At 52.9% G+C, this 25,953-nt stretch overlaps 2 protein-coding genes across 2 annotated transcripts in view; both read right to left on the bottom strand.

Moving 5' to 3' along the window:
• Positions 1-6,054: 6,054 nt before the first annotated feature.
• Positions 6,055-21,433, bottom strand: LOC145337422 (haptoglobin-like). The gene is made up of 6 exons (XM_080182195.1): positions 21,103-21,433; positions 11,887-12,021; positions 10,510-10,584; positions 9,134-9,268; positions 7,512-7,586; positions 6,055-6,830 (listed from the first exon to the last, which is right to left on the bottom strand). Exons 1-6 carry the CDS (start codon positions 21,431-21,433, stop codon positions 6,055-6,057), a joined length of 1,527 nt encoding a protein of 508 aa, XP_080038321.1.
• A 795-nt stretch (positions 21,434-22,228) lies between these two features.
• Positions 22,229-25,953, bottom strand: part of LOC145337423 (NACHT, LRR and PYD domains-containing protein 3-like) — a 111,681-nt gene continuing 107,956 nt past the window's right edge. The window contains 1 exon segment of the mRNA XM_080182196.1: positions 22,229-25,084. Within this exon segment, the coding sequence (XP_080038322.1) occupies positions 24,988-25,084 (97 nt within the window). The 3' untranslated portion in view covers positions 22,229-24,987.

The raw sequence follows: 25,953 nt of genomic DNA on the forward strand, positions 1-25,953 counted from the left end.
TACAAAGAGAAGAGGTCCCAGTACTGAGCCCTGCGGCACACCACTAGTGACAGACCTCCAGCTAGAAAAGGACCCCTCCACTACTACTCTCTGTCTCCTCTTTGCAAGCCAGTTCTCTACCCATCTAGATACCTGGCCTTGTATCCCATGAGCTTTAATCTTCTGTACCAACCTACCATGAGGGACTTTGTCAAACGCCTTACTGAAATCCATATAGAAGACATCAACGGCTCGACCTTCGTCAACCTGTCCCTGTCTATCCAAATATTTGTATATCCTATCCCTTAACTCCAATAAATTGCCAACCACTGATGTCAAACTTACTGGTCTGTAATTTCCCCGATTTCTTTTGGATTCTTTTTTAAAGAACGGAACAACATGAGCCACCCTCCAATCATCCGGCACCTCCCCCCGTGAATACTGACATTTTAAATATGTCTGCCAGGGCCCCTGCAAGTTCAACACCAGCCTCCCTCAGGGTCCGTGGCAATACCCTGTGCGGTCCGGGGGATTTATCCACTCTGATTTGTCTCATGACAGCCAGCACCTCCTCCTCTTTAATCTGTAAAGTTTGTATGACCTCCCTACCTGTTTGCCCTATTTTTGTAGACCCCACGCCCGTTTCCTCAGTAAATACGGCTACGAAAAATCCCATTTAGTATCTCCCCCATCTCTTTTGATTCCATACACAGTCTATCACTCTGGTCTTCAAGAGGACCAATTTTATCCCTCACTATCCTTTTGTTCCTAACATACCTATAGAAACTCTTTGGATTTTCCTTCACTCAGTCTGCCAAAGCAACCTCATGTCTTCTTTCAGTCCTCCTGATTTCCCTCTTAAGTAGCTTCTTGCATTTTTGTTCTGCTCCGATGTTCTCAATGTTTCTTATATGTTTGTTCAAATTATTCCATCACTGAGATTGATTGACTGTCGTTTAGTTCTTTCAGTCGTTCTAGCTTTTGTTTTAGAAACATGAAGCAGCATTTGCTGCTTTCCAAGAATATGCTGATGATATGGTGGTGTTATGGTGTCCAGTGTGGATATGAGGAATGGTCATAGTTCTCCGTGTGGGCCCCTTGGTGTACGGGTTCCCCTACTGAGCAAGCAGGGACTCCCCAATAGGGATAGAGCAGCAGCAGTTTAATAACTGCTGTCTCTGCAAGAGCCTCACAGTGTTGGATTCTGCGATTTGAATAGTAAACTGGAGCTGCAAATGCAGAAACCCATTCACTGTGTAAATAGAGGGTATTGGTGATGGAAAACTGGCTTCGGTGGAATTATTACTTTCGGACAACGAGAAGTTAAAATAATTTTTTTTCTTCCCTATGGACAAACTTCAACATCAAGGCATGTAATTCTCTTCAGGAATGAATATAAAGTGTCTCTCTTTGTGAAATTAAGTCTATGATATCAGCACAGAATATGACACCCAATAAGCAGAGTGCAGGCAATGATGTTTTCTTGCTCTTAATATTCCGCGATATGACAAGGAAAATGTAACCATGTTGATGGCATGTGGGGTCTCAGTCGCCTGATGAATACTTTGACCTATCCAGAAGCCTTTGACTTTTGGTTAAGGATTTGATAGACTTCATTTTCCCTATGATCTGACACCCTATATTTACCCTAAAAATACTGTTTTAACAGAGTATCACTGGATAATCTGCCAATGATTATTTGACTGTTCAAAAAAGGTAGCAGACGAAATGCAGGGAATTATAGGCCGGTTAGTTTAACGTCTGTAGTTGGAAAAATGTTAGAATCTGTCATCAAAGAAGAAATAGCGAGGTACCTAGAAAGGAATGGTTTGATCGAGCAGACACAGCACGGATTCATTAACGGGAAGTCGTGTTTGATGAATTTATTGGATTTCTATGAGGATGTGACTAGTGCGGTAGACAGACGGGAACCGGTGGATGTGGTGTTTTCCGATTTCCAAAAGGCGTTTGATAAGGTGCCTCACAAAAGGTTGTTACAGAAGGTTAGGGGCAAGGAGTTGGGGGTAAGGTGTTAGCGTGGATAGAGGATTGGCTGTCTAATAGGAAGCAGAGAGTTGGTATCAATGGGTGCTATTCTGGTTGGCGCTTGGTGACTAGTGGAGTGCCGCAGGGATCGGCGCTGGGGCCTCAACTGTTTACCATTAATTTAGATGATCTGGAGGAGGGGGCTGAGTGTAGGGTAACGAAAGTTGCTGATGACACGAAGATAAGTGGAAAAGCAAATTGTGCGGAGGGTGTGGAAAGTCTGCAGAGAGTTCTGGATAGGCTGAGCAAGTGGACGAGGACCTGGCAGATGGAGTATAATGTTAGCAAGTGTGAGGTTATCCACTTTGGCAGAAATAATAGTAGGAGGGATTATTATTTAAAAGGTGAAAAGCTGCAGCATGCTACGGTACAGAGGGACACAAAAACCCATTCTGCAGGTGCAGCAGGTGATTGGTCAGCTCCCTCAGCACTGACCCTCCCACAGTGCGGTGATCCCTCAGCACTGACCCTCCCACAGTGCGGTGCTCCCTCAGCACTGACCCTCCCACAGTGCGGTGCTCCCTCAGCACCGACCTTCCCACAGTGTGACACTCCCTCGGCACTGACCCTCCCACAGTGCGGCGCTCCCTCAGCACTGACCCTCCCACAGTGCGGCGCTCCCTCAGCACTGACCCTCCCACAGTGCGGTGATCCCTCAGCACTGACCCTCCCACAGTGCGGTGCTCCCTCAGCACCGACCTTCCCACAGTGTGACACTCCCTCGGCACTGACCCTCCCACAGTGCGGCGCTCCCTCAGCACTGACCCTCCCACAGTGCGGCGCTCCCTCAGCACTGACCGTCCCACAGTGCGGCGCTCCCTCAGCACTGACCCTCCCACAGTGCGGTGCTCCCTCAGCACCGACCTTCCCACAGTGCGGTGCTCCCTCAGCACTGACCCTCCCACAGTGCGGCGCTCCCTCAGCACTGACCCTCCCACAGTGCGGCGCTCCCTCAGCACTGACCGTCCCACAGTGCGGCGCTCCCTCAGCACTGACCCTCCCACAGTGCGGCGCTCCCTCAGCACTGACCCTCCCACAGTGCGGCGCTCCCTCAGCACTGACCCTCCCACAGTGCGGCGCTCCCTCAGCACTGACCGTCCCACAGTGCGGCGCTCCCTCAGCACTGACCCTCCCACAGTGCGGTGCTCCCTCAGCACTGACCCTCCCACAGTGCGGCACTCCCTCAGCACTGACCGTCCCACAGTGCGGCGCTCCCTCAGCACTGACCCTCCCACAGTGTGGCGCTCCCTCAGCACTGACCCTCCCACAGTGCGGCACTCCCTCAGCACTGACCCTCCCACAGTGCGGTGCTCCCTCAGCACTGACCCTCCCACAGTGCGGCACTCCCTCAGCACTGACCCTCCCACAGTGCGGCACTCCCTCAGCACTGACCCTCCCACAGTGCGGCGCTCCCTCAGCACTGACCCTCCCACAGTGCGGTGCTCCCTCAGCACTGACCCTCCCACAGTGCGGTGCTCCCTCAGCACTGCCAATCCAATATAAACCACCCTTATTCAGATGCACAACAGGATCTCCATAGAGCCCAGAGCATTAAATATTGCAAAAACACTCAGCGTCATGGTGCCCCCTGGGCTGAACGTGAAAAGCTGTTTAAAACCAAAGATTGAAATAAAACATTGTGAGAACCTGTGCCAGGTATGACCAAATCCTGGAGACAAACTGCCACAGTGCGGCGCTCCCTCAGCACTGACCCTCCCACAGTGCCACTCACCCACACATGGATTGAGGTGTGATAATGCTCCAATCAAACAGAGCAACATCAAACAGAATCGGAAAATCCTGCAGGAATAAAACACAGAAAATATCTATTCCCAAATAAACAATGTCTTTGCGAAGAAGGAACACTGTCCCATCAAACACTCCCAGGACAGGTACAGCACGGGGTTAGATACAGAGTAAAGCTCCCTCTACACTGTCCCCCCATCAAACACTCCCAGGACAGGTCTAGCATGGGGTTAGATACAGAGTAAAGCTCCCTCTACACTGTCCCCCCATCAAACACTCCCAGGACAGGTACAGCACGGTGTTAGATACAGAGTAAAGCTCCCTCTACACTGTCCCCCCATCAAACACTCCCAGGACAGGTACAGCATGGGGTTAGATACAGAGTAAGTCTCCCCTTGGCCGGTGTTCTCACCCCATGTTGAGACTGTGTCTGGGCGTCCGCGAGCAATCGGAGCTGTTCTTGGAGGAGACGGGTGTCCACTGGGCTTGGTGCTTTGCAATTGCTCTCTCTGCGCAGATCCCGCTGCTTTTCACCCTCTCTCTCTCTTGTGTCCCCTCCCCACTGCCCAGATCTGGAACTTTCCATTGAGTTAGTGACTGCAGAGTCAGTGACTGGCCAGTCTCCACCCCACCCCCCCGCCGCCCTCCTCCACTCTCTTTCCCGTCTCCAGCCCTCCCCTTCCCGCATCTGCCATCCCTTATCTCCCGAACCTTCCCCCACTGAACTCACCAGAGGCAAACAGTTCAGTGTCGACAGATGAATTGCAAAATCGGGAGCTGGACGGTGACCAAGACACACACACACACACACACACACACACACACACAAGGTCACTCCTTGTTGGGTCCAACGTCCTGAGCTGACTCCGCAGAGCCCAGAACCTGGGGGTGCAAGTGCACAAGTCTTTGATGGTGGCAGTACAGGTGGAGAAGGTGGTGAAGAAAGCCTATGGGATGTTAGCCTTTATAGGAAGGGGGATAGAATGTAAGAGCTGGAGTCTAATGTCGCAGTTATACAGAACGTTGGTTAGGCCGCATTTGGAGTCCTGCGTCCAGTTCTGGTCGCCTTACTACCGGAAGGACGTGGAGTCTCTGGAGAGAGTGCAGAGGAGGTTTACCAGGATGTTTCCTGGTACGGAAGGACTGGGGTATGAGGAGAGATTGAAGAAATTGGGGCTGTTTTCCCTTGAAAGACGGCGACTGAGGGGGGATCTAATGGAGGTGTATAAGATTATGAAGGGTATCGATAGAGTCAACAGTGGGAAGATATTTCCTGTGTAACCCGCACTTCATTGCCGTGTCAATGTCAGCGGCTCAAGGGAGAAGGTTTCAGTGTTTAACCTCGCTGCTGGCCACTCGGCCCATCTCTCTCTGTGTCAAACTTACTAATCCTACCCCCCCACAACTCCCCACCTAGTCATCGCCAGAGAGAGAGAGAGAGAGAGACGGAATATTTTGCAACAAGGATTTTTATTGAAAATTTTGCTGGAAGTTGGAGTCAGCACCGATCACAAACGGACAACTCTCTGCCCATCCGCTTGTCCACTCTGTGTCCCCCACCCACCCCCCCGGCCCCGCCTCTCGTTACCGTCATCTCTCCAACCCCACAATCCTCCCCTCCCCTTCCCTACCAGGCGGCAAGCTCCCAACACCACATTCCCTCGGGGTCTGGCACTTCCCCCCACCCCCCTCCACCCCGCTACCTTCCCCCCCTCCGTCAGGTCTGGAGGACACGGCCAGAATTCCCCAGCCCCGATGGAAAACCACTCGGACGCACCGGTTTCTGGGCGAGGGGGTGTCCTCCCCCTCCCCCCTCCCCGCAGGGTTTTTCCCGGGAGGGAGAGGGGAGTAGGAAGTGGGTGGGGAGAGGGGGGTCCCCACGCTTTCTTGGGAGGGACGGGGATTCGGAAGGGGGTGAGTGATTGGAAGTCGGCGGCGTGGGGGGGGGGGGGTCCCCCACAGTTTCTTGGGAGGGAGAAGGGAAGAAGGTGGTTTGGTGGGGGGGGGGTGGTTGGGGGAGACAAGTGAGGGCGTCGGTGGTGGGGGTGGGGGGGCTACTGAGAGTTTTGCGAGTTAGCCAGTCCCGTACAGTGTGGGCCAGAGATTGGGTTGGGGGGGGGGGTTTGGATAAAGGGGGCTCTTGGGAATGGAAGGATTGGAGGTTTTGGTGGGGGGGTGTGATTGGGGAACCGGGAGTGGGGGCCAGGGAAGTGCCCACCCCACCCCCACACCCCCCCTCCCCACACACCCCCCACCCCCCGGCTCTGATTTTTAGCTGCAAACTCAATGGTTGGCCATGATCTCTTTGAGCCAGTCGAGGTGGTTGTAGATATTGGTGTAAACGGCGTACGTGTAGGCCCGACAGGCCTCGTCGTAGGAGAGGATGCCGGCGGCGTACTCCACGCCCCCCTCCTCCACCACGAAGGGGGCGCCCCGGTCCCCCCAGCACACGTTCTCCTCCAGCGCCGAGCGCTGGGTGCAGAACAGGTCGGGGGCGTCCTCGGCGAAGAGGCTGGGCTGCTTCTGGACCAGCTGGTGCAGGCACTGGCTGGCGTTGGCTATCCCCAGCTCCACGTACAGCAGGTGGGTGGCGGGCTTCAGCTCCACGCCCATCCCCCAGCCTGCCAGGTGGCCCACCTTGCCCGGGGCAGCCAGGTCGTGCGTGGGCAGACAGATGGGCATGATATGATTGGAGTAGGTGATGTTCTCCTTGAGTTTGACCAGGGCCAGGTCGTTGCTGTAGACCACGGCATCCTTGGTCTTTGGGTGGGTGAAGATCTTGTCGATGTGGACCTCGTGGGCACTGTCCATTTCCCGGGCATCCTCGATGCCCACGTAGGCATGGAAATTGGCCTTGATCTCTGCCTCCGAGCGCCCCTCTCCCTGGAGGGCGTGGGCGCTGGTCAGCATCCACTGGTGGGCAATCAGTGCCCCATCGATGATCTCCCCATCGGCCCCCCGCAGCAGCATGCTCCAAGGAGAGGCTCCGTTCACCACCATCTGGCCCCCCACCACCCGCTGGTGGGTCTCCAAATGGACCACGGGACGGCCACAGAGAACTAGAGAGAGAGAGAGAGGGAGAGAACATCAGACTGATCCCTCACCGAGAGAGAGTGAGAGACAGAGAGAGAGAGGGAGAGAACATCAGACTGATCCCTCACCGAGAGAGAGAGAGAGACAGAGAGAGATAGAGAGGCAGAGAGACAGAGAGAGAGAGACAGAGAGAGAGAGACAGAGAGAGAGAGAGAGAGACAGAGAGAGATAGAGAGAGAGAGAGAGAGAGACACACAGAGAGAAACAGAGAGAGAGAGAGACACAGAGAGAAACAGAGAGACAGAGAGAGACAGAGAGAGAGAGAGACAGAGACAGAGACAGAGAGAGAGAGAGACAGAGAGAGAGACAGAGAAACAGAGAGAGAGAGACACAGAGAGAGAGACACAGAGAGAGAGAGAGACACACAGAGAGAGAGAGTGACAGAGAGAGAGAGACAGACAGAGAGAGAGGGGGAGAGAGAGAGACAGACAGACGGAGAGATAGAGAGAGAGAGACAGAGAGAGAGAGAGACGGAGACAGAAACAGAGATAGAGAGAGACACAGAGAGAGAGACAGAGAGAGAGATAGAGTTGGAGAGAGAGAGAGAGACAGAGCGAGAGACAGAGAGACACGCAGAGACAGAGAGAGTCTCCCTGTGTAACAGGGGTCCCTGATGGAAGGCAGACAGAGTAAATATGATTCTGTACCTGGCTCGCATGCAGGGATTTCGAAATCAAGGTCAGTGTTTCTCCATTTCCCTTCGATCGTACAGACATAAACACCTCGACAGCACAACAGGGGTTAGAATGCAGCACAGCAAACTGATATATCTCCCGGTATCCCCCCCACACTCCCCCGCAGAGCCCATCACCCACTCAGCACTCACCCTTCCATAGTGCGGTACTCCCTCAGCGCTGACCCTCCCACATTGCGGCGCTCCCTCAGCACTGACCCTCCCACAGTGCAGCGCTCCCTCAGCACTGACCCTCCCACAGTGCGGCACTCCCTCAGCACTGACCCTCCCACAGTGCGGCGCTCCCTCAGCCCTGACCCTCCCACAGTGTAGCGGTCCCTCAGCACTGACCCTCCAACAGTGCGGCGCTCCCTCAGTGCCGACCCTCCCACAGTGCTGGACTCCCTTGGCACCGACCCTCCCTCAGTGCAGCCATCCCTCAGCACTGACCCTCCCACAGTGCGGTGTTCCCTCAGCACCGACCCTCCCACAGTGCGGTGCTCCCTCAGCACTGACCCTCCCACAGTGTGGTGCTCCCTCAGCACTGACCCTCCCACAGTGCGGCGCTCCCTCAGCACTGACCCTCCCACATTGCGGCCATCCCTCAGCACTGACCCTCCCACAGTGCGGTGTTCCCTCAGCACCGACCCTCCCACAGTGCGGTGTTCCCTCAGCACTGACCCTCCCACAGTGCGGTGCTCCCTCAGCTCTGACCCTCCCACATTGCGGCGCTCCCTCAGCACTGACCCTCCCACAGTGCGGCGCTCCCTCAGCACCGACCCTCCCACAGTGCGGCGCTCCCTCAGCACCGACCCTCCCACAGTGCGGTGCTCCCTCAGCACTGACCCTCCCACAGTGCGGCGCTCCCTCAGCACTGACCCTCCTACAGTGCGGTGCTCCCTCAGCACCGACCCTCCCACAGTGCGGCACTCCCTCAGCACTGACCCTCCCACAGTGCGGCGCTCCCTCAGCACTGACCCTCCCACAGTGCGGCGCTCCCTCAGCACTGACCCTCCTACAGTGCGGTGCTCCCTCAGCACTGACCCTCCCACAGTGCGGCACTCCCTCAGCACTGACCCTCCCACAGTGCGGTGCTCCCTCAGCACTGAACCTCCCACAGTGCGGTGCTCCCTCAGCACTGACCCTCCCACAGTGCGGCGCTCCCTCAGCACTGACCCTCCTACAGTGCGGTGCTCCCTCAGCACCGACCCTCCCACAGTGCGGCACTCCCTCAGCACTGACCCTCCCACAGTGCGGCGCTCCCTCAGCACTGACCCTCCCACAGTGCGGCGCTCCCTCAGCACTGACCCTCCTACAGTGCGGTGCTCCCTCAGCACTGACCCTCCTACAGTGCGGTGCTCCCTCAGCACTGACCCTCCCACAGTGCGGTGCTCCCTCAGCACCGACCCTCCCACAGTGCAGTGCTCCCTCAGCACTGACCCTCCCACAGTGCGGTGCTCCCTCAGCACTGACCCTCCCACAGTGCGGGGTTCCCTCAGCACTGACCCTCCCACAGTGCGGTGCTCCCTCAGCACTGACCCTCCCACAGTGCGGTGCTCCCTCAGCTCTGTCTGTGGACAGATTTCTCGAACCCACCTTCATCGCTGAAATCTCTTTCGTGGTAGTTTGCGTCACAAGTATATTTGATCACAGAGAGATACGACGTGACCCCGTGCGTTGTCACGTATTCAAAGTGTCCGTGTTCGATATCCTTCGGAACGCCGCACGAAACTGAGAGATAGAAAGGGAGGGAAGGAGAATTCCTCAATCTGGGACACTGAGATCGAACCAACGCAGGATTCTAACAGACCCTTCTGCCCATCCAATTCCTGCTCTCCCCTTCGATCGGCCATTGCTTGATCGAATTTTAACCCCAGCCCCACAGTCTCGCCGCTCCCACCTCTAATCTTTCCTCAGTCGGGATAGGGAGACTGGAACTGTGCTCCGCGTGTGGGTCTAGTCGAGGTGATAGGGCGACCGGGAACTGTGCTCCGAGTGTGGGTCTAACCGAGGGGATAGTGAGACGGGACCTGTGCTCTGAGTGTGGGTCTAACCGAGGGGACAGGGAGACTGGAACTGTGCTCCGAGTGTGGGTCTAACCGAGGGGATAGGGAGACCGGAACAGTGCTCCAAGTGTGGTCTAACCGAGGGGATAGGGAGACTGGAACTGTGCTCCGAGTGTGGTCAAACTGAGGGGATAGGGAGACGGGAACTGTGTTCCGAGTGTGGGTCTAACCGAGGGGATAGGGAGACCGGAACAGTGCTCCAAGTGTGGTCTAACCGAGGGGATAGGGAGACTGGAACTGTGCTCCGAGTGTGGTCAAACTGAGGGGATAGGGAGACGGGAACTGTGTTCCGAGTGTGGGTCTAACCGAGGGGATAGGGAGATGGGAACTGTGCTCCGAGTGTGGGTCTAACCGAGGGGATAGGGAGATGGGAACTGTGTTCCGAGTGTGGGTCTAATGGAGGCAATACGGAGACGGGAACTGTGCTCCAAGTGTGGGTCTAACTGTCGGGATAGGGAGACCGGAACAGCACTCCGAGTGTGGGTCTAACTGTGGGGATAGGGAGACGGCAACTGTGCTCTGAGCGTGGGTCTCACTGAGCAGGTAGGGAGACGGGAACTGTGCTCCGAGTGTGGGTCTAACCGAGGGGATAGGGAGACGGGAACTGTGCTCCGAGTGTGGGTCTAATCGAGGGGATAGGGAGACTGGAACTGTGCTCCGAGTGTGGGTCTAATCGAGGGGATAGGGAGACGTGAACTGTGCTCCAAGTGTGGGTCTAACCGAGGGGATAGGGAGACGGGAACTGTGCTCCGAGTGTGGTTCTACTCGAGGGGATAGGGAGACGGGAACTGTGCTCCGAGTGTGGTTCTACTCGAGGGGATAGGGAGACGGGAACTGTGCTCCGAGTGTGGTTCTACTCGAGGGGATAGGGAGACTGTGTGTTACTGAGGTTAATCTCTCTCTCACCTTTCTGACATTCTGGCAATTTGTACTTCAGTTTTGCGTTCTTCCACTTGTTCTGTTCTGTACAAATGTACACAGCTAGAGACCAGAGGGAGAGACAGAGAGAGAGAGAGAGAGACAGAGAGACAGAGACAGACTGAGAACAAATCCCAGATAATCGGATCCACATTTACCCAAACCATCGCAGTGTCACACACCCTCCCCCGGTACTCTGAAATATCCCCCTCCACCTCGATTTCATCATTCTAACCCCTTCCCCTACCCCCCTGGGGCGGAGGCTGGAAGGGCAGCGAGGGAGACAGGGAGAGGGCAGGGGGAGCGAGGGAGACAGGGAGACGGCGAGGGGAGTGAGGGAGACAGGGAGAGGGCAGGGGGAGTGAGGGAGATGGGGAGAGGGCAGGGGGAGTGAGGGAGACACGGAGAGGGCTGGGGGAGCGAGGGAGACAGAGAGAGGGCGAGGGGAGTGAGGGAGACGGGGAGAGGGCGGGGGGAGTGAGGGAGACAGGGAGAGGGCGGGGGGAGTGAGGGAGAGGGGAAGAGGGTTGGGGGAGCGAGGGAGACAGGGAGAGGGCAGGGGGAGTGAGGGAGACAGGGAGAGGGCAGGGTGAATGAGGGATGGGCCTCAGAGTGTGGGATTTACAACAGCTAATTTTGGATTTCCTCAAATTGCTCCCAAACCCATTCCAAAATTGCCTAGTATTATGATCACTCTTTCCTGGATCTCCCAGCTTAGCAAGGTCACGAACCCTCCCAGTTTCAGCCAACACACTGGGCTAGAAATATTCCCTTCCTGGTTGTGTCCTTGGCAGAATGAACCAGAAGTTTACCCGACTCTGAAGCTGCTTCTCTCGGTCTGGGAACAATCGCTCCAATTTACCAGGGGAACTCTTCACAGCGTTCCTTATCGCGCAGGTTTGCTGCTTATCCGACATGGCCATCCTTTGATATCAGGACGGCTGGCGTTTCTCCCCATCATTCTCGAAAAATAAACTATCACTGGTGGCACCCCCCCACCACCCCAGGCCCGCTCGCGATCTCCTCAGTTAACCCGGTAAACATTGCGAACACAATCTTGGTCGCATTGTAACCATAACCTGGAGACCGGTGGGTGGAGCACAATCGACACAGCTTACTCAGAGAAGAATAAGAACAGCGTGTCATCGAACGTTCAGTGAGTGTCCGGTGAATTTGGCTGGCAATACACCTGTATCCCCAAATTCCACCAACGTCAGGTTACAGGCTGCCCTAGAATATTTCAGCCCAATAGTCAGCAGAAGGGGATGCACGATTTTCTTTTTGGTTGGTGGGGTGGGGTCGGGGGCACGTTTTCTCACTCGATTACACTTTGATGGTTCACCCCCGGACACCAGCGTTACCTACCCTCCTCGGGATCCTCGAGGTGGTAGACCGGGCCATCGCAAACATACTTGATCACAGAAAGATAGGTGTCATCATCGTGATGAGACAGATATTCATAATGTCTGTGAGAAATATTCGCAGGAATGCCGCAGTGAACTGAAACAGGAGAGAGAGAGAGAGAGAGACGGAGAGGGAGTGCAGTGAGGCACAGATCAGTAACGCATTTAGTCCTTCAGCTCCCACCCACAGTGCGGCGTTCCCTCAGCACTGACCCTCCCACAGTGCGGCGTTCCCTCAGCACTGACCCTCCCACAGTGCGGCGCTCCCTCAGCACTGACCCTCCCACAGCGCAGAGCTCCCGCAGCACCGACCCTCCCACAGTGCGGCGCTCCCTCAGCACTGACCCTCCCACAGTGCGGTGCTCCCTCAGCACTGACCCTCCCACAGTGCGGCGCTCCCTCAGCACTGACCCTCCCACAGTGCGGCGCTCCCTCAGCACTGACCCTCCCACAGTGCGGCGCTCCCTCAGCACTGACCCTCCCACAGTGCGGCACTCCCTCAGCACTCACACTCCCACAGTTCGGCGATCCCTCAGCACCGACCCTCCCACAATGCGGCGCTGCCTCAGCACCGACCCTCCCACAGTGCAGAGTCCCCTCAGGAACAACCCTCCCACAGCGGGCCGCTCCCTCAGCACTGACCCTCCCACAGTGCGGGGTTTCCTCAGCACCGACCCTCCCACAGTGCGGCGCTCCCTCAGCACTGACCCTCCCACAGTGCGGGACTCCCTCAGCACTGACCCTCCCACAGTGCGGGGTTTCCTCAGCACCGACCCTCCCACAGTGCGGCGCTCCCTCAGCACTGAACCCCCACAGTGCGGCGCTCCCTCAGCACTGACCCTCCCACAGTGCGGTGCTCCCTCAGCACTGACCCTCCCACAGTGCGGCGCTCCCTCAGCACTGACCCTCCCACAGTGCGGTGCTCCCTCAGCACTGACCCTCACACAGTGTGGCGCTCCCTCAGCACTGAACCCCCACAGTGCGGCGCTCCCTCAGCACTGACCCTCCCACAGTGCGGCGCACCCTCAGCACTGACCCTCCCACAGTGCGGTGCTCCCTCAGCACTGACCCTCCCACAGTGCGGCGCTCCCTCAGCACTGACCCTCCCACAGTGCGGCGCTCCCTCAGCACTGACCCTCCCACAGTGCGGCGCTCCCTCAGCACTGACCCTCCCACAGTGCGATGCTCCCTCAGCACTGACCCTCCCACAGTGCGGCGCTCCCTCAGCACTGACCCTCCCAAAGTGCCACTCACCCACACATAGATTGAGGTGTGATAATGCTCCAATCAAACAGAGCAACATCAAACGGAACCGGAAAATCCTGCAGGAATAAAACACAGAAAATATCTATTCCCAAATAAACGATGTCTTTGCGAAGAAGGAATACGGTCCCATCAAACACTCCCAGGACAGGTACAGCACGGGGTTAGATACAGAGTAAAGCTCTCTACACTGTCCCCCATCAAACACTCCCAGGACAGGTACAGCACGGGGTCAGATACAGAGTAAAGCTCCCTCTACACTGTCCCTCATCAAACACTCCCAGGACAGGTACAGCACGGGGTTAACACGAGTGCAAATCTCCCTCTACACTGTCCCCCCATCAAACACTCCCAGGACAGGTACAGCACAGGGTTTGATACAGTGTAAAGCTCCCTCTACACTGTCCCCATCAAACACTCCCAGGACAGGTACAGCACGGGGTTAGATACAGAGTAAAGCTCCCTCTACACTGTCCCCATCAAACACTCCCAGGACAGGTACAGCACGGGGTTAGACAGAGAGTAAAGCTCCCTCTACACTGTCCCTCATCAAACACTCCCAGGACAGGTACAGCACGGGGTTAACACGAGTGCAAATCTCCCTCTACACTGTCCCCCCATCAAACACTCCCAGGACAGGTACAGCACAGGGTTTGATACAGTGTAAAGCTCCCTCTACACTGTCCCCATCAAACACTCCCAGGACAGGTACAGCACAGGGTTTGGTACAGTGTAAAGCTCCCTCTGCACTGTCCCCCATCAAACACTCCCAAGACAGGTACAGCACGGGGTTAGATACAGAGTAAAGCTCTCTACACTGTCCCCCATCAAACACTCCCAGGACAGGTACAGCACGGGGTTAGATACAGAGTAAAGCTCCCTCTACACTGTCCCCCCATCAAACACTCCCAGGACAGGTACAGCACGGTGTTAGATACAGAGTAAAGCTCCCTCTACACTGTCCCCCATCAAACACTCCCAGGATAGGTACAGCACGGGGTTAGATACAGAGTAAATCTCCCCTTGCCCGGGGTTCTCACCCCATGTTGAGACTGTGTCTGGGCGTCCGTGGGCAATCGGAGCTGTTCTTGGAGGAGACGGGTGTCCGCTGGGCTTGGTGCTTTGCAATTGCTCTCTCTGCACAGATCCCGCCGCTTTTCACCCTCTCTCTCTTGTGTCCCCTCCGCACTGCCCAGATCTGTAACTTTCCATTGAGTTAGTGACTGCAGAGTCAGCGACTGGCCAGTCTCCACCCCACCCCCCCCCGCCGCCCTCCTCCACTCTCTTTTCCGTCTCCAGCCCTCCCCTTCCCGCATCTGCCATCCCTTATCTTCCGAACCTTCCCCCACTGAACTCACCAGAGGCAAACAGTTCAGTATCGACAGATAAATCTGTAAAATCGGGAAGCAGTTGCTAAGGCACTCGGGTAGAGTTTTTTTTTTAACCTTACTATAAATTAGAGCGGTGAGGAATCCCGGTACTCTACATAGGTAGAGTGTCCCACCCTCCCCCCTCCTCTAACCTCAAAAAGAGAGAGAGAGAGGGGCTCTGACTGAGAGCAGGGAAGTTTGTTTTTGTTTTGCAGTGTGCTGTAAGGGCTTTGGCTCACAGGGCCACAGAGATCAGGCTGAGGCAAGCTAAGGTATCAGTTTTTTTTTACTTTTTCCTCTGGGTTACTGAAAAGGGGCAAGTATGGGTGTGAGGCAGTGTGTTGTTGCCAGTGCAACATGTGGGAGGTCTTGGAAGCTCCTGGTCCACCAGACACTCACACCTGTGCTCGGTGTGTGGAGTTCCAGTCCCTACGGAACCAGGTTAAGGAGCTGCAAATGCAGCTCGAGGACCCTCGGCTCATTAGAGAGAGAACCAGGGGATAATTGACGGGAGCTATCAGCAAGTGGTCACACCAGGGCAACGGGAAGAAGGCATGTGGGTAATCATGAGGAAGGGGAAAGCTCAGGTGGTGGAGAGCACGCCGGTGGATGTCCCCCTTTCAAAATAAGTACTCCTGCCTGAGTACTACTGGGGGTGGGATTGGGGGGGACAGCTCATCCGAGGGAGGAAGCAGTGGCCAGCTCTCTGGAGCTGAGCCAGTATGTCAAAAAACTAAAAAAAGAGAGCAGAAAGGTAGTATTAATAGGGGACTCCACAGTGAGGTGGGGGGGCGGACAGGCGTTTGTGCGGACGTAGGCGTGAGTCGCGGATGGTGGTTTGTCTCCCTGGGGCTGGGATCCAGGATGTCTCTGGGCGTGTCCCAGCATCCTGAAGGGGGAGGGTGAGGAACCGGAGGTTGTAGTGCATATCGGTACTGCTGACCTAGGCAGGGAGAGGGAGGCAGTGGTGAAAAGGGACTATAGGGAACTGGGTAGGCAGCTGAGGAAGAGGAAAGCGAAGGTAGTAATCTCAGGATTGCTGCCTGTGCCACGGGAGAATGAGGGCAGGAATGGAATGAGGTGGAGGGTGAATGCGTGGCTGAGGGACTGGAGCAGGGGGGGCAGGGATTCCGGGTTCCTGGATCATTGGGACCTCTTTAGGGGCGGGTGTGACCTGTACAGTAAAGACGGGTGGCACTTAAATCCCAGGGGGACCAATATCTTGGTGGGAAGACTGGCTAAGGCTACTGTGGTGGGGGGCTTTAAACTAGAAAGGATGGGGGGAGGGAATAGTGATGGGGAGACTGGGACGGAGGAGGTTAGCTCCCAGGTAGGGGAGGACTGCAGGCAGTATGAGAGGGAGGTTAGACAGGGGGTGGAGAAGGGAAATGTCCAGACTGAGGGGTTGGGGTGTGTCTATTTTAACGCCAGGAGTGTAGTCAATAAGGTAGATGAGCTTAGGGCGTGGATTGCTGCTTGGGAATGTGATGTGGTGGCCATTACGGAGACTTGGATGTCTCAGGGACAGGACTGGGTACTTCAGGTGCCAGGATTCAGATGCTTCAGGAAGGACAGGGAGGGAGGCAAAAGAGGTGGTGGAGTGGCACTGTTGATCAGGGACAGTGTCATGGCTACAGAGAAGGAGGATGCTGTGGAGGGACTGTCTACAGACTCTCTGTGGGTGGGAGTTATGAACAGCAAAGGGTCGATAACTTTGCTGGGTGTATTCTATAGGCTGCCCAATAGTGACAGGGAAGTTGAGGTGCAGATAGGGAAACAGATCCTCGAGAGAGATGGAGTAATAACAGAGTTGACGTGATGGGGGACTTCAATTTCCCAAACATCGACTGGAATATCCCGAGGGTAAGGGGTTTGGATGGGGAGGAGTTTGTTAGGTGTGTTCAGGAGGGTTTCCTGACACAGCACGTGGATAAGCCTACGAGGGGAGAGGCTGTACTTGACCTGGTGCTGGCTAATGAACCAGGACAGGTGTCGGATCTCTCGGTGGGAGAGCATCTCGGGGATGGAGATCATAATTCTATCTCCTTCACGATAGCATTGGAATGAGATAGGATCAGGCAGGCTAGGAAGGTGTTTGTCTGGAGTAAGGGGAAATATGATGACATCAGGCAGATAATTGGACAAATAAACTGGAAGGAGGCGTTCTTGGGGAAAAGTACCGAAGGAAGGTGGCGGATATTCAAGGAATGTTTGTCTGGAGCTCTGCACGACAATGTTCCGATGAGACAAGGAGGTTTTGGTAGGTCGCGGGAACCGTGGTGCACCACGGCTGTGGTGAACCTGGTCAGGAGGAAAAGGAAGGTGTATAAAAGGTTCAGGGAGCTTGGAGATGGTAAGGATCTTGAGGAGTATAAGGATTGTAGAAAGGAGCTTAAAAGGGAAATGAGGAGAGCCAGAAGGGGTCATGAGAAGGCCTTGGCGAGTAAGATTAAGGAGAATCCCAAGGCCTTCTATAAATATGTGAAATGTAAAAGGATGAGAAGAGAAGGGATAGGACCTATAAAAGGTGAAGGGGGAAAGGTTTGTGTGGAACCGGAAGAAATGGCAGAGGTGCTTAATGAGTACTTTGCCTCAGTATTCACGGTGGAAACTGATCTGGGAGATTTTGCTACAGATTTGCAGCAGATGGAAAAGATTGAGTATGTGGATATTAAGGTGGAGGATGTGTTAGAACTTTTGAATTCTATCAAGATGGATAAGTCGCCGGGACCAGATGGGATGTACCCCAGGTTACTGTGGGAGGCGAGGGAAGTGATTGCAGAGCCCCTGGCGATGATCTTTGCGTCGTCAATGGAGACAGGAGAGGTTCCGGAGGATTGGAGGATTGCGGATGTGGTTCCTATTTTCAAGAAAGGGAACAGGGATAGCCCGGGAAATTACCGACCGGTGAGTCTGACCTCAGTGGTTGGTAAGCTGATGGAGAGGCTTCTGAGGGACAAGATTTCTGAGCATTTGGAGAGGATTGACATGATCAGGAATAGTCATGGTTTTGTCAAGGGCAGGTCGTGCCTTACGAACCTAGTCGAGTTCTTCAAAAATGTGACTGAACACATTGACGAAGGAAGAACGGTGGATGTGGTTTACATGGACTTCAGCAAGGTGTTTGATAAGGGCCCCCATGCAAGACTTCTTGAGAAGGTGAGAGGGCATGGGATCCAAGGGGCATTGGCCTTGTGGATCCAGAACTGGCTTGCGTGCAGAAGGCAGAGAGTGGTTGTGGATGGGTCTTTTTCTGCATGGAGGTCGGTCACCAGTGGAGTGCCCCAGGGAGCTGTTCTAGGACCCTTGCTGTTTGTCATTTTCATAAATGTCCTGGATGAGGAAGTGAAGGGATAGGTTAGTAAGTTCGCCGATGACACGCAGGTCGGTGGTGTTGTGGATGGTCTGGAAGGATGTCAGAAGTTGCAGCAGGACATAAATAGGATGCAAGACTGGGCGGAGAAGTGGCAGATGGACTTCAACGCGGATAAACGTGTAGTGGTCCATTTTGGCAGGACCAATGGGATGAATGAGTACACTATCAAGGGCAGGAGTCTTAGCAGTATTGAAGAGCAGAAGGGTCTTGGGGTCCGGGTCCACAGGACTCTTAAATCGGCCTCGCAGGTGGAGAATGTGGTCAAGAAGGCGTATGGTGTACTGACCTTCATTAATCGAGGGATTGAGTTTAGGAGTCGGGAGGTAATGCTGCAACTTTATAAGACCCTTGTCAGGCCTCACTTGGAGTACTGTGCGCAGTTCTGGTCGCCTCACTATAAGAAAGACGTAGAAGCTATTGAGAGGGTGCAGAGGAGATTTACAAGGATGTTGCCTGGACTGGGAGGCATGCCTTATGAAGTTAGGTTGAGTGAGCTGGGACTCTTTTCCCTGGAGAGAGGAAGGTTGAGAGGCGACCTGATAGAAGTTTATAAAATGTTGAGAGGAATAGATAGGGTGGATTCTCAGAGGCTATTTCCCCGGATTGAAATGGTCGCTACGAGAGGACACAGATTTAAGGTGCGGGGAGGCAAGTACAGAAGTGATGTTAGGGGTAAGCTTTTCACTCAGAGGGTGGTGAGTGAATGGAATCGGCTGCCGTCAGTGGTGGCGGAGGTGAACTCGCTGGGGTCTTTTAAAAGACTTCTGGATGAGTATATGGGATTTAATGGGATTGGGGGTTATAGATAGGTCTATAGATTGGTAGGTGTTGATGTGATCGGCGCAACTTGTGGGCCGAAGGGCCTGTTTGTGCTGGAGTGCTCTATGGACGGTGACCCAGACACACACACACACAGACACACACACACACAGACACACACACACACAGACACACACACACACACAGTCACACACACACACACACACACACACACACACACACAGACACACACACACAGACACAGACACACACACAGTCTTACACACACATACACACACACACACACACACACACACACACAGTTACACAGACACACATATATACACACACACACACACACAAAGTCACACACACACACAAGGTCACTCCTTGTTGGGTCCAACGTCCTGAGCTGATTCCGCAGAGCCCAGAACCGTCTCCAGGCGAGCGAGAGAATCGAGCCATCTCCCCCCACCGCCCCACCCCCCACACCTCCCCTTGACCTTGGCGGTGAGCCGCCATCTTGAATGGCTCCGTGCCGTGGGGTGACCCAGAGTGACCCTTGAACGCAGGACATCGAACGCGGGGAAGGAGCCGTTCTTGAGTCGGTCGGGACATGACCTCAGACTTTTGTACCTCTTTCCCCGAGGGATGACGGTGGATGGGAGAGTGTCCGGGGGTGGGGGTCGGCGGGGTGCGGGTGGGGGCTGGGGGGGGGAGGGTGTGTGGTGGGTGGGGGTGGGGGGGGTCCTTATAGTGTCTATAAATGACTTGGAAGAGGCAGTAAGTGGTGCGATCAGCAAATTTGCTGATGACACCAAGATGTCTGGATTGGCGGGCAGTGAGGAGCAGTGTCTGGGAATACAACGGGATATCGATAGGCTGGGATATTGGGCAGATATATGGCAAACGGAATTTAATCCGGATAAACGTGAGGTGATGCATTTTGGCCGGAATAATGTCGGGGGGAGTTACATGATAAAGGATAAGCCTATAAAGAGTATGGAAATGCAGCGAGACCTGGGGGTGCAAGTGCACAAGTCTTTGAAGGTGGCAGTACAGGTGGAGAAGGTGGTGAAGAAAGCCTATGGTATGTTAGCCTTTATAGGAAGGGGTAGAATATAAGAGCTGGAGACTAATGTTACAGTTGTACAGAACGTTGGTTAGGTCGCATTTGGAGTCCTACGTCCAGTTCTGGTCGCCTTACTACCGGAAGGACATGGAGACTCTGGAGAGAGTGCAGAGGAGGTTTACCAGGATGTTGCCTGGTATGGAAGGACTGGGGTATGAGAAGAGATTGGGCAAATTGGGGCTGTTTTCCCTTGAAAGACGGCGACTGAGAGGGGATCTAATGGAGGTATATAAGATTATGAAGGGTATAGATAGAGTCAACAGTGGGAAGCTATTTCCTATGTAACCCGCACTTCATTGCCGTGTCAATGTCAGCAGCTCAAGGGAGAAGGTTTCAGTGTTTAACCTCGCTGCTGGCCACTCGGCCCATCTCTCTCTGTGTCAAACTTACTAATCCTACCCCCCGCCGACTCCCCACCTAGTCATCGCCAGAGAGAAAGAGAGAGAGAGAGAGACGGAATATTTTGCAACAAGGATTTTTATTGAAAATTTAGCTGAAAGTTGGAGTCAGCACCGATCGCAAATTGACAACTCTCTGCCCATCCGCTTGTCCACTCTGTGTCCCCCACCCCAGCCCCCGACCCCGCCTCTCGTTACCGTCATCTCTCCAACGCTGAATGTGTGTGTGTGTGTGTGTGTGTGTGTGTGAGTGTGTGTGTGTGGGGGGGGGGGGATAGTTTAGTTGGGGGGGTTAGGGTTACGGTGATGGATCGATGAATGGGGGAGCAGGATGGGGTTGGTGGGTGGGGGGTGGGGAAGGGGTTCCCGCAGTTTTTTGATAGGGCGGTGGGTGGGGGGTGGTGAAGGAACCTGTGATTGTTTCCCATCCCACATACGGACTCTTTGTGTGCGATGGATTGGAGAGTGGGGGGTGGGTTGTGGGGGGGGTGTCGGTTTTTGGGGAGGGTGAAGGGCCCCACGGATGCGGGAGGGTGGGTTGGGGGGGTGGTGGGGGAGACAAGTGAGGGCGTCGGTGGTGGTGGTGGGGGTTGGGGGGGGCTACTGAGAGTTTTGCGAGTTAGCCAGTCCCGTACAGTGTGGGCCAAAGATTGGGTTGGGGGGCTTTGGATAAAGGGGGCTCTTGGGAATGGAAGGATTGGGGGTGGTGGGGGGGGTGATTGGGGAACCGGGGGTGGGGGCAAGGGAAGTGCCCACCCCACCCCCACACCCCCCTCCCCACACCCCCCCCGGCTCTGATTTTTAGCCGCAAACTCAATGGTTGGCCATGATCTCCTTGAGCCAGTCGAGGTGGTTGTAGATATTGGTGTAAACGGCGTACGTGTAGGCCCGACAGGCCTCATCGTAGGAGACGATGCTGGCGGCGTACTCCACGCCCCCCTCCTCCACCACGAAGGGGGCGCCTGGTCCCCCCGGCACACGTTCTCCTCCAGTGCCGAACGCTGGGTGCAGAACAGGTCAGGGGCGTCCTCGGCGAAGAGGCCGGGCTGCTTCTGGGCCAGCTGGTGCAGCCACTGGCTGGCATTGGCCATCCCCAGCTCCACGTACAGCAGGTGGATGGCGGGCTTCAGCTCCACGCCCATCCCCCAGCCCGCCAGGTGGCCCACCTTGCCCGGGGCAGCCAGTTTGTGCGTGGGCAGGCAGATGGGCATGATATGATTGGAGTGGGTGATGAGTTTCCACTCAGCTCCCAGATAATTTACACCATTAGATATTACAATTCAAACATTGTCATCTCTCCAATTTCATATTTGTCCAAGGCGATTACAGACAGACGAAGGAAATTTGACATGCTCCCTGTGACTCTCAGCAACTTTTACAAATGCACCATGGAAAGCATTCTTTCTGATTGTCTCATAGTTTGGCGCGGCTCAGCCTCTACGTTTGAGGTTCCGTTACAACCAATTCAGGAACAGCTTCTTCCCAGCTGCCGTCAACTTTTTGAATGGATCTGTCTTGCAATAGTACTCTGTAGTGCATTGCTACACCCGAACTGTGACTGCAACACTACATTTTGCACTCTCCCCTTCTCTATGAATGTCATGCTCTGCTTGTCTAGTGCGTAAGAAACAATACTTTACAATGAATGTTAATATATGTGACAACAATAAATCGAATCAAAAGATAAAACAATTAAAACCCCAGCAGATGAGAAAGCGACTGGAAGTTGCATCTGAATCTCCTGTTGTTAGGTTAACCATGACAGACCAATCTGGGACATTGACATGTAATAAATGACTTTATCAGCTGAGTTTTATTTGTTAACCTCAAGGTCTTTGCCACATTTAGAAATTAAAATATTTTGTGCCACCAAAACCAGGATTGTACTGCTGATGCTTTATAAGGCTCTGGTCAGACTAACTTTGGATTATTGTGAGCAAATTTGGGCCTGTATTAAAGAAAAAATGTGCTGTCCCTGGAGAAGATCCAGAAGAGGTTCACAAGAATGATCCCGGGAATGAAAAGCTGGAGATTGGAGGAGCGTTTGAGGACTCTGGGTCTGTACTCGGAGTTTAGAAAGATGAGGGGGTCCTCATTGAAACCTACAGAATACTGAAAGACCTGGATAGAATGGAATTGAGGAAGATGCTTCCATTTGTAGGAGAGACTATGATCCGAGGGCACAGCCTCAGAATAAAAGGACGACTGTTTTGCACCGAGATGAGGAGGACTTTCTTCAGCCAGAGGGTGGTGAATCTGTGGAATTCATTGCCATAGAAGGCTGTGCATGGCCAGTTCATTGAGTGTATTTAAGACAGAGATAGATAGGTTCCTGATTGGTAAGGGGATCAAATGGTATGGGAGAAAGACAGGAGAATGGGATTGAGAAACTTATCAGCCATGATTAAATGGCGGAATGGACTCGATGAGCAGAATAGCTGAATTCTGCTCCTGTATCTTATGGTCTTTTCAGTTTCATGCTCACTGTTAGTTACAGTATTTATACTAGTCCCCCACTCTTTATTAGCTTGTGTACATATTAGTTTCAGCATTCCAATGGTTCCCAATTAGAATTTAACGAATTAACCAACGAGCATTTGATTTCAAATAACCAGTGATACAGGTGATAAAATTAGGAATATCCATTACAATTACAGAGCAGCAACATTAACCCTTTCTCTTTCAAAACTCAATAACATAGATCATGTCACATACTGAGCAATGTTCAGTTAAAACTAGCACAGACCAGACAACACAATAAAGTTAGTTTAAATTGAAATAATAGATGATATGAATAGTTTGTTCTGAAGAAATGATACTAATTTGAAAGTGATTGAATCAGGGAAATTCTTCAAAGACTATGAATTAATGTGATGTTTTTAATGGTATAGAATATCTCTCCACTTTTCAGCGCTGACATCTGCAACTGCAGATGGATGAAAAACAACAATCTGACAAACCCCAGGTAATATCTGTCATGGTAAAATAAACAGTTTGATAAATAATGGTAAAATCTGACATCGTGCATCTGTCCTGAGATCTTTGGGGCAATCCAAAATAAATCATACATTCAGAAATTAAATAAAGCTGAGGCGAGTGTGCAGGGACAGAGTGAAATTGTGAATTCTAGCTTTCTGTGCTATAGCTCTGCATCTGCTCAGTGAGATATAAAGAACAAGGAAAGAGGAAACTGCATTTCCGAGGCTCTGATCCTGTCCAGTGCTGCGCTAGTGTTCATTTGTTCCTTTCATTCTAGGGATGTCGGTTTCAGAGGAAATGTTATCACTTTTGTCCAAATTAAATTTAACTTGGTTACAGAGTGCTGAGAATTCATTAACGGCTGTAGTTCATGGGTTTGTTGTGGTTTGTGATGCATTTCTGTGGCTGTATGGCTGCGTGTTGAGTGCATTTAAGAGAGATTTTGTGTGTCTCTTTCTCTAAGTCTCTCTGTGTGTCAGTATGTGTGTAAAGAGTGTGGAAATATCTGAGTTTGTATGTGTGTGTTTGTGAGAGTATCTCTGTGTCCATGAACATGCGTGTGTTTGTCACTGTGTGAATGTGTGTGTGGGGGAATCAGTTTGTGTCTGTGTGTATCTGTGTGTGTGGCTGGAGGGATGTGTGTATGTGTATGATTATGTGTCTGTTTCCATGATTGTGCCCCTGTGTGTTGCTCTGTGTTTCTGTCTGTGTGAGTGTTTGTGTGAGAGATTATGCTTATGGTTGTGTGTTTTTACATGGAGATGTCAGTCCGTATGAGATTGAGATTATAAAACAGAAACACATCCCATCTTTGGAATGGAATCACTTTAACCCACCTGTGTATTTGAGATGTTAACAGTTCCAGAAATAATTGAAGTAACATTTCCCGTGTGAATGTGTGTTATGAGTTAAGGAATGGTCACCCTGCTTCAACACAAACTTTCCCTAATAAATATGTGGGAACTTTTGTTGTGATTGATAATTGGCAGGGTAAACAGGAGCGGGCGAGAGTGGAATGAGAACATTTGGATTCCAGCTGAGCTGCTCTCTATCACCGAAACCTGTGCAATTGTAAAAGCAAGAACTGCAAAAGGGGAAGAGTTTGTTTGGAAATTATTTTCTGTTCAAACACGGACAAACTGTGATCAAAGGTTGTAATTGTGTCTCAAAATTGTACATTTCCAACTTTCAAAGAATCAGTCTGAGATTGAAACAATTATCTTGGAAATATTGAAGGAACCGTTAGCAAGATCCCCTGTGGAAGATTAAACACTGAATGTCTGACACAGGAATTACAAACTGCAGCACAGTTTACCCATTCCCATTCTGAATGGGATTAGTGTCTAATAACTGCACCAAATGTACACATTACAGTCTGAGATCATCCCCAACGACAATCTCCAGGGAATGAGGGAACAGAGTTCATGTACAGTGTCTGGTGATAAAAGGGTTAATTCACCAGCCGAGGTTCTTGCTGTAAACTCCAATCCCTGTCAATACTGTTCAATATTCACACTGCAGTAACCGGTTCCCAGATGCAGACATGGGACTTACTGAACTTGTCTGATGCTCAATGGTTTGCAGCAATCTTTCCTTCAATGTGGAGACTAAAACTACAACAGTTTTCCAGCTGGGAAACCAGGTAAGCAGGGAAATCACTGCCAGGCTGGAGGGGCTGATGGAATAGGGAGGGAGAGGGGCAGGAATGAAGGGTTTGGAAGGAGCTGTCGAAGATCTTCACAATTCAGGATTTCACTGTAACTGGCGGAGCAACAATGTTGATCAATTAAAATGTTCGCAATATCACTGTCAGTCCCGGTCTGGATCCCCACAGTGACTCCAGCTGTGTCTCTCCATATGGACTGAACTGATTAAACTCCAGTCTGAAACAGATTAAAGATGAAACAGGAAATAAACAGATTGAACAACAGTGTAAATAACTGGAGACTGAGGAGAGGCTGAATAAATTAGGCTTGTACTCGTTAGAGTTTAGAAGAATGAGGGGGGATCTCATTGAGATGTATAAGATGATGAATGGGATGGATAGGATAGAGGTGGAGAGACTCTTCCCGCTCAGAAAGGATAGTAGGACTAGGGGGCACAGCCTCAAGATAAAGGGGGGGCGGTTTAGAACGGAGTTGAGGAGGAACTTCTTCACTCAAAGGGTGGTGAATCTCTGGAATTCTCTGCCCGTTGAAGTGGTGGAGGCTGCCTCGCTAAATATTTTTAAGATGCGGGTTGATGGGTTTTTGATAAGATAGGGGATTAAGGGTTATGGGGAGAGGGCGGGAAAGTGGAACTGAGCCACGACAGATCAGCCATGATCTTATTGAATGGCGGGGCAGGCTCGAAGGGCTAGATGGCCTACTCCTGCTCCTATTTCTTATGTTCTTATGTAAATCTTCTGATCACCAGAGACCAGACACACAGCTGAAGATGAGCATCGGGACCCTGTGGATGTCCTGACACACTGATCTACCTGGGAATTGTCCCAGAGGTAGTAACTACTATTGGGGAATTCCCCTGCTGCAGTTAGAGTCAGAGACTTGGGACAGATCCACAAAATTTACCTGGATAGTTACTCAGGTAATGTTAGACAGCTCACCACCTGGGCTAATACCTGAATAGCACAACCGAGTCCCCCAATCACTTCCCACTGATCCCCCATACTACACCTCCCACAATCTGACTAGACCCACTCATCCCTACCTCCCCTCCAGCCTGGCGATCTCCCATGAGCCCTTAAACTAAT

The sequence above is a fragment of the Carcharhinus amblyrhynchos genome, unplaced genomic scaffold (genome assembly GCF_965287045.1).
Source record: "Carcharhinus amblyrhynchos unplaced genomic scaffold, sCarAmb.v2.hapA scaffold_48, whole genome shotgun sequence".
Lineage (NCBI taxonomy): Eukaryota > Metazoa > Chordata > Chondrichthyes > Carcharhiniformes > Carcharhinidae > Carcharhinus > Carcharhinus amblyrhynchos.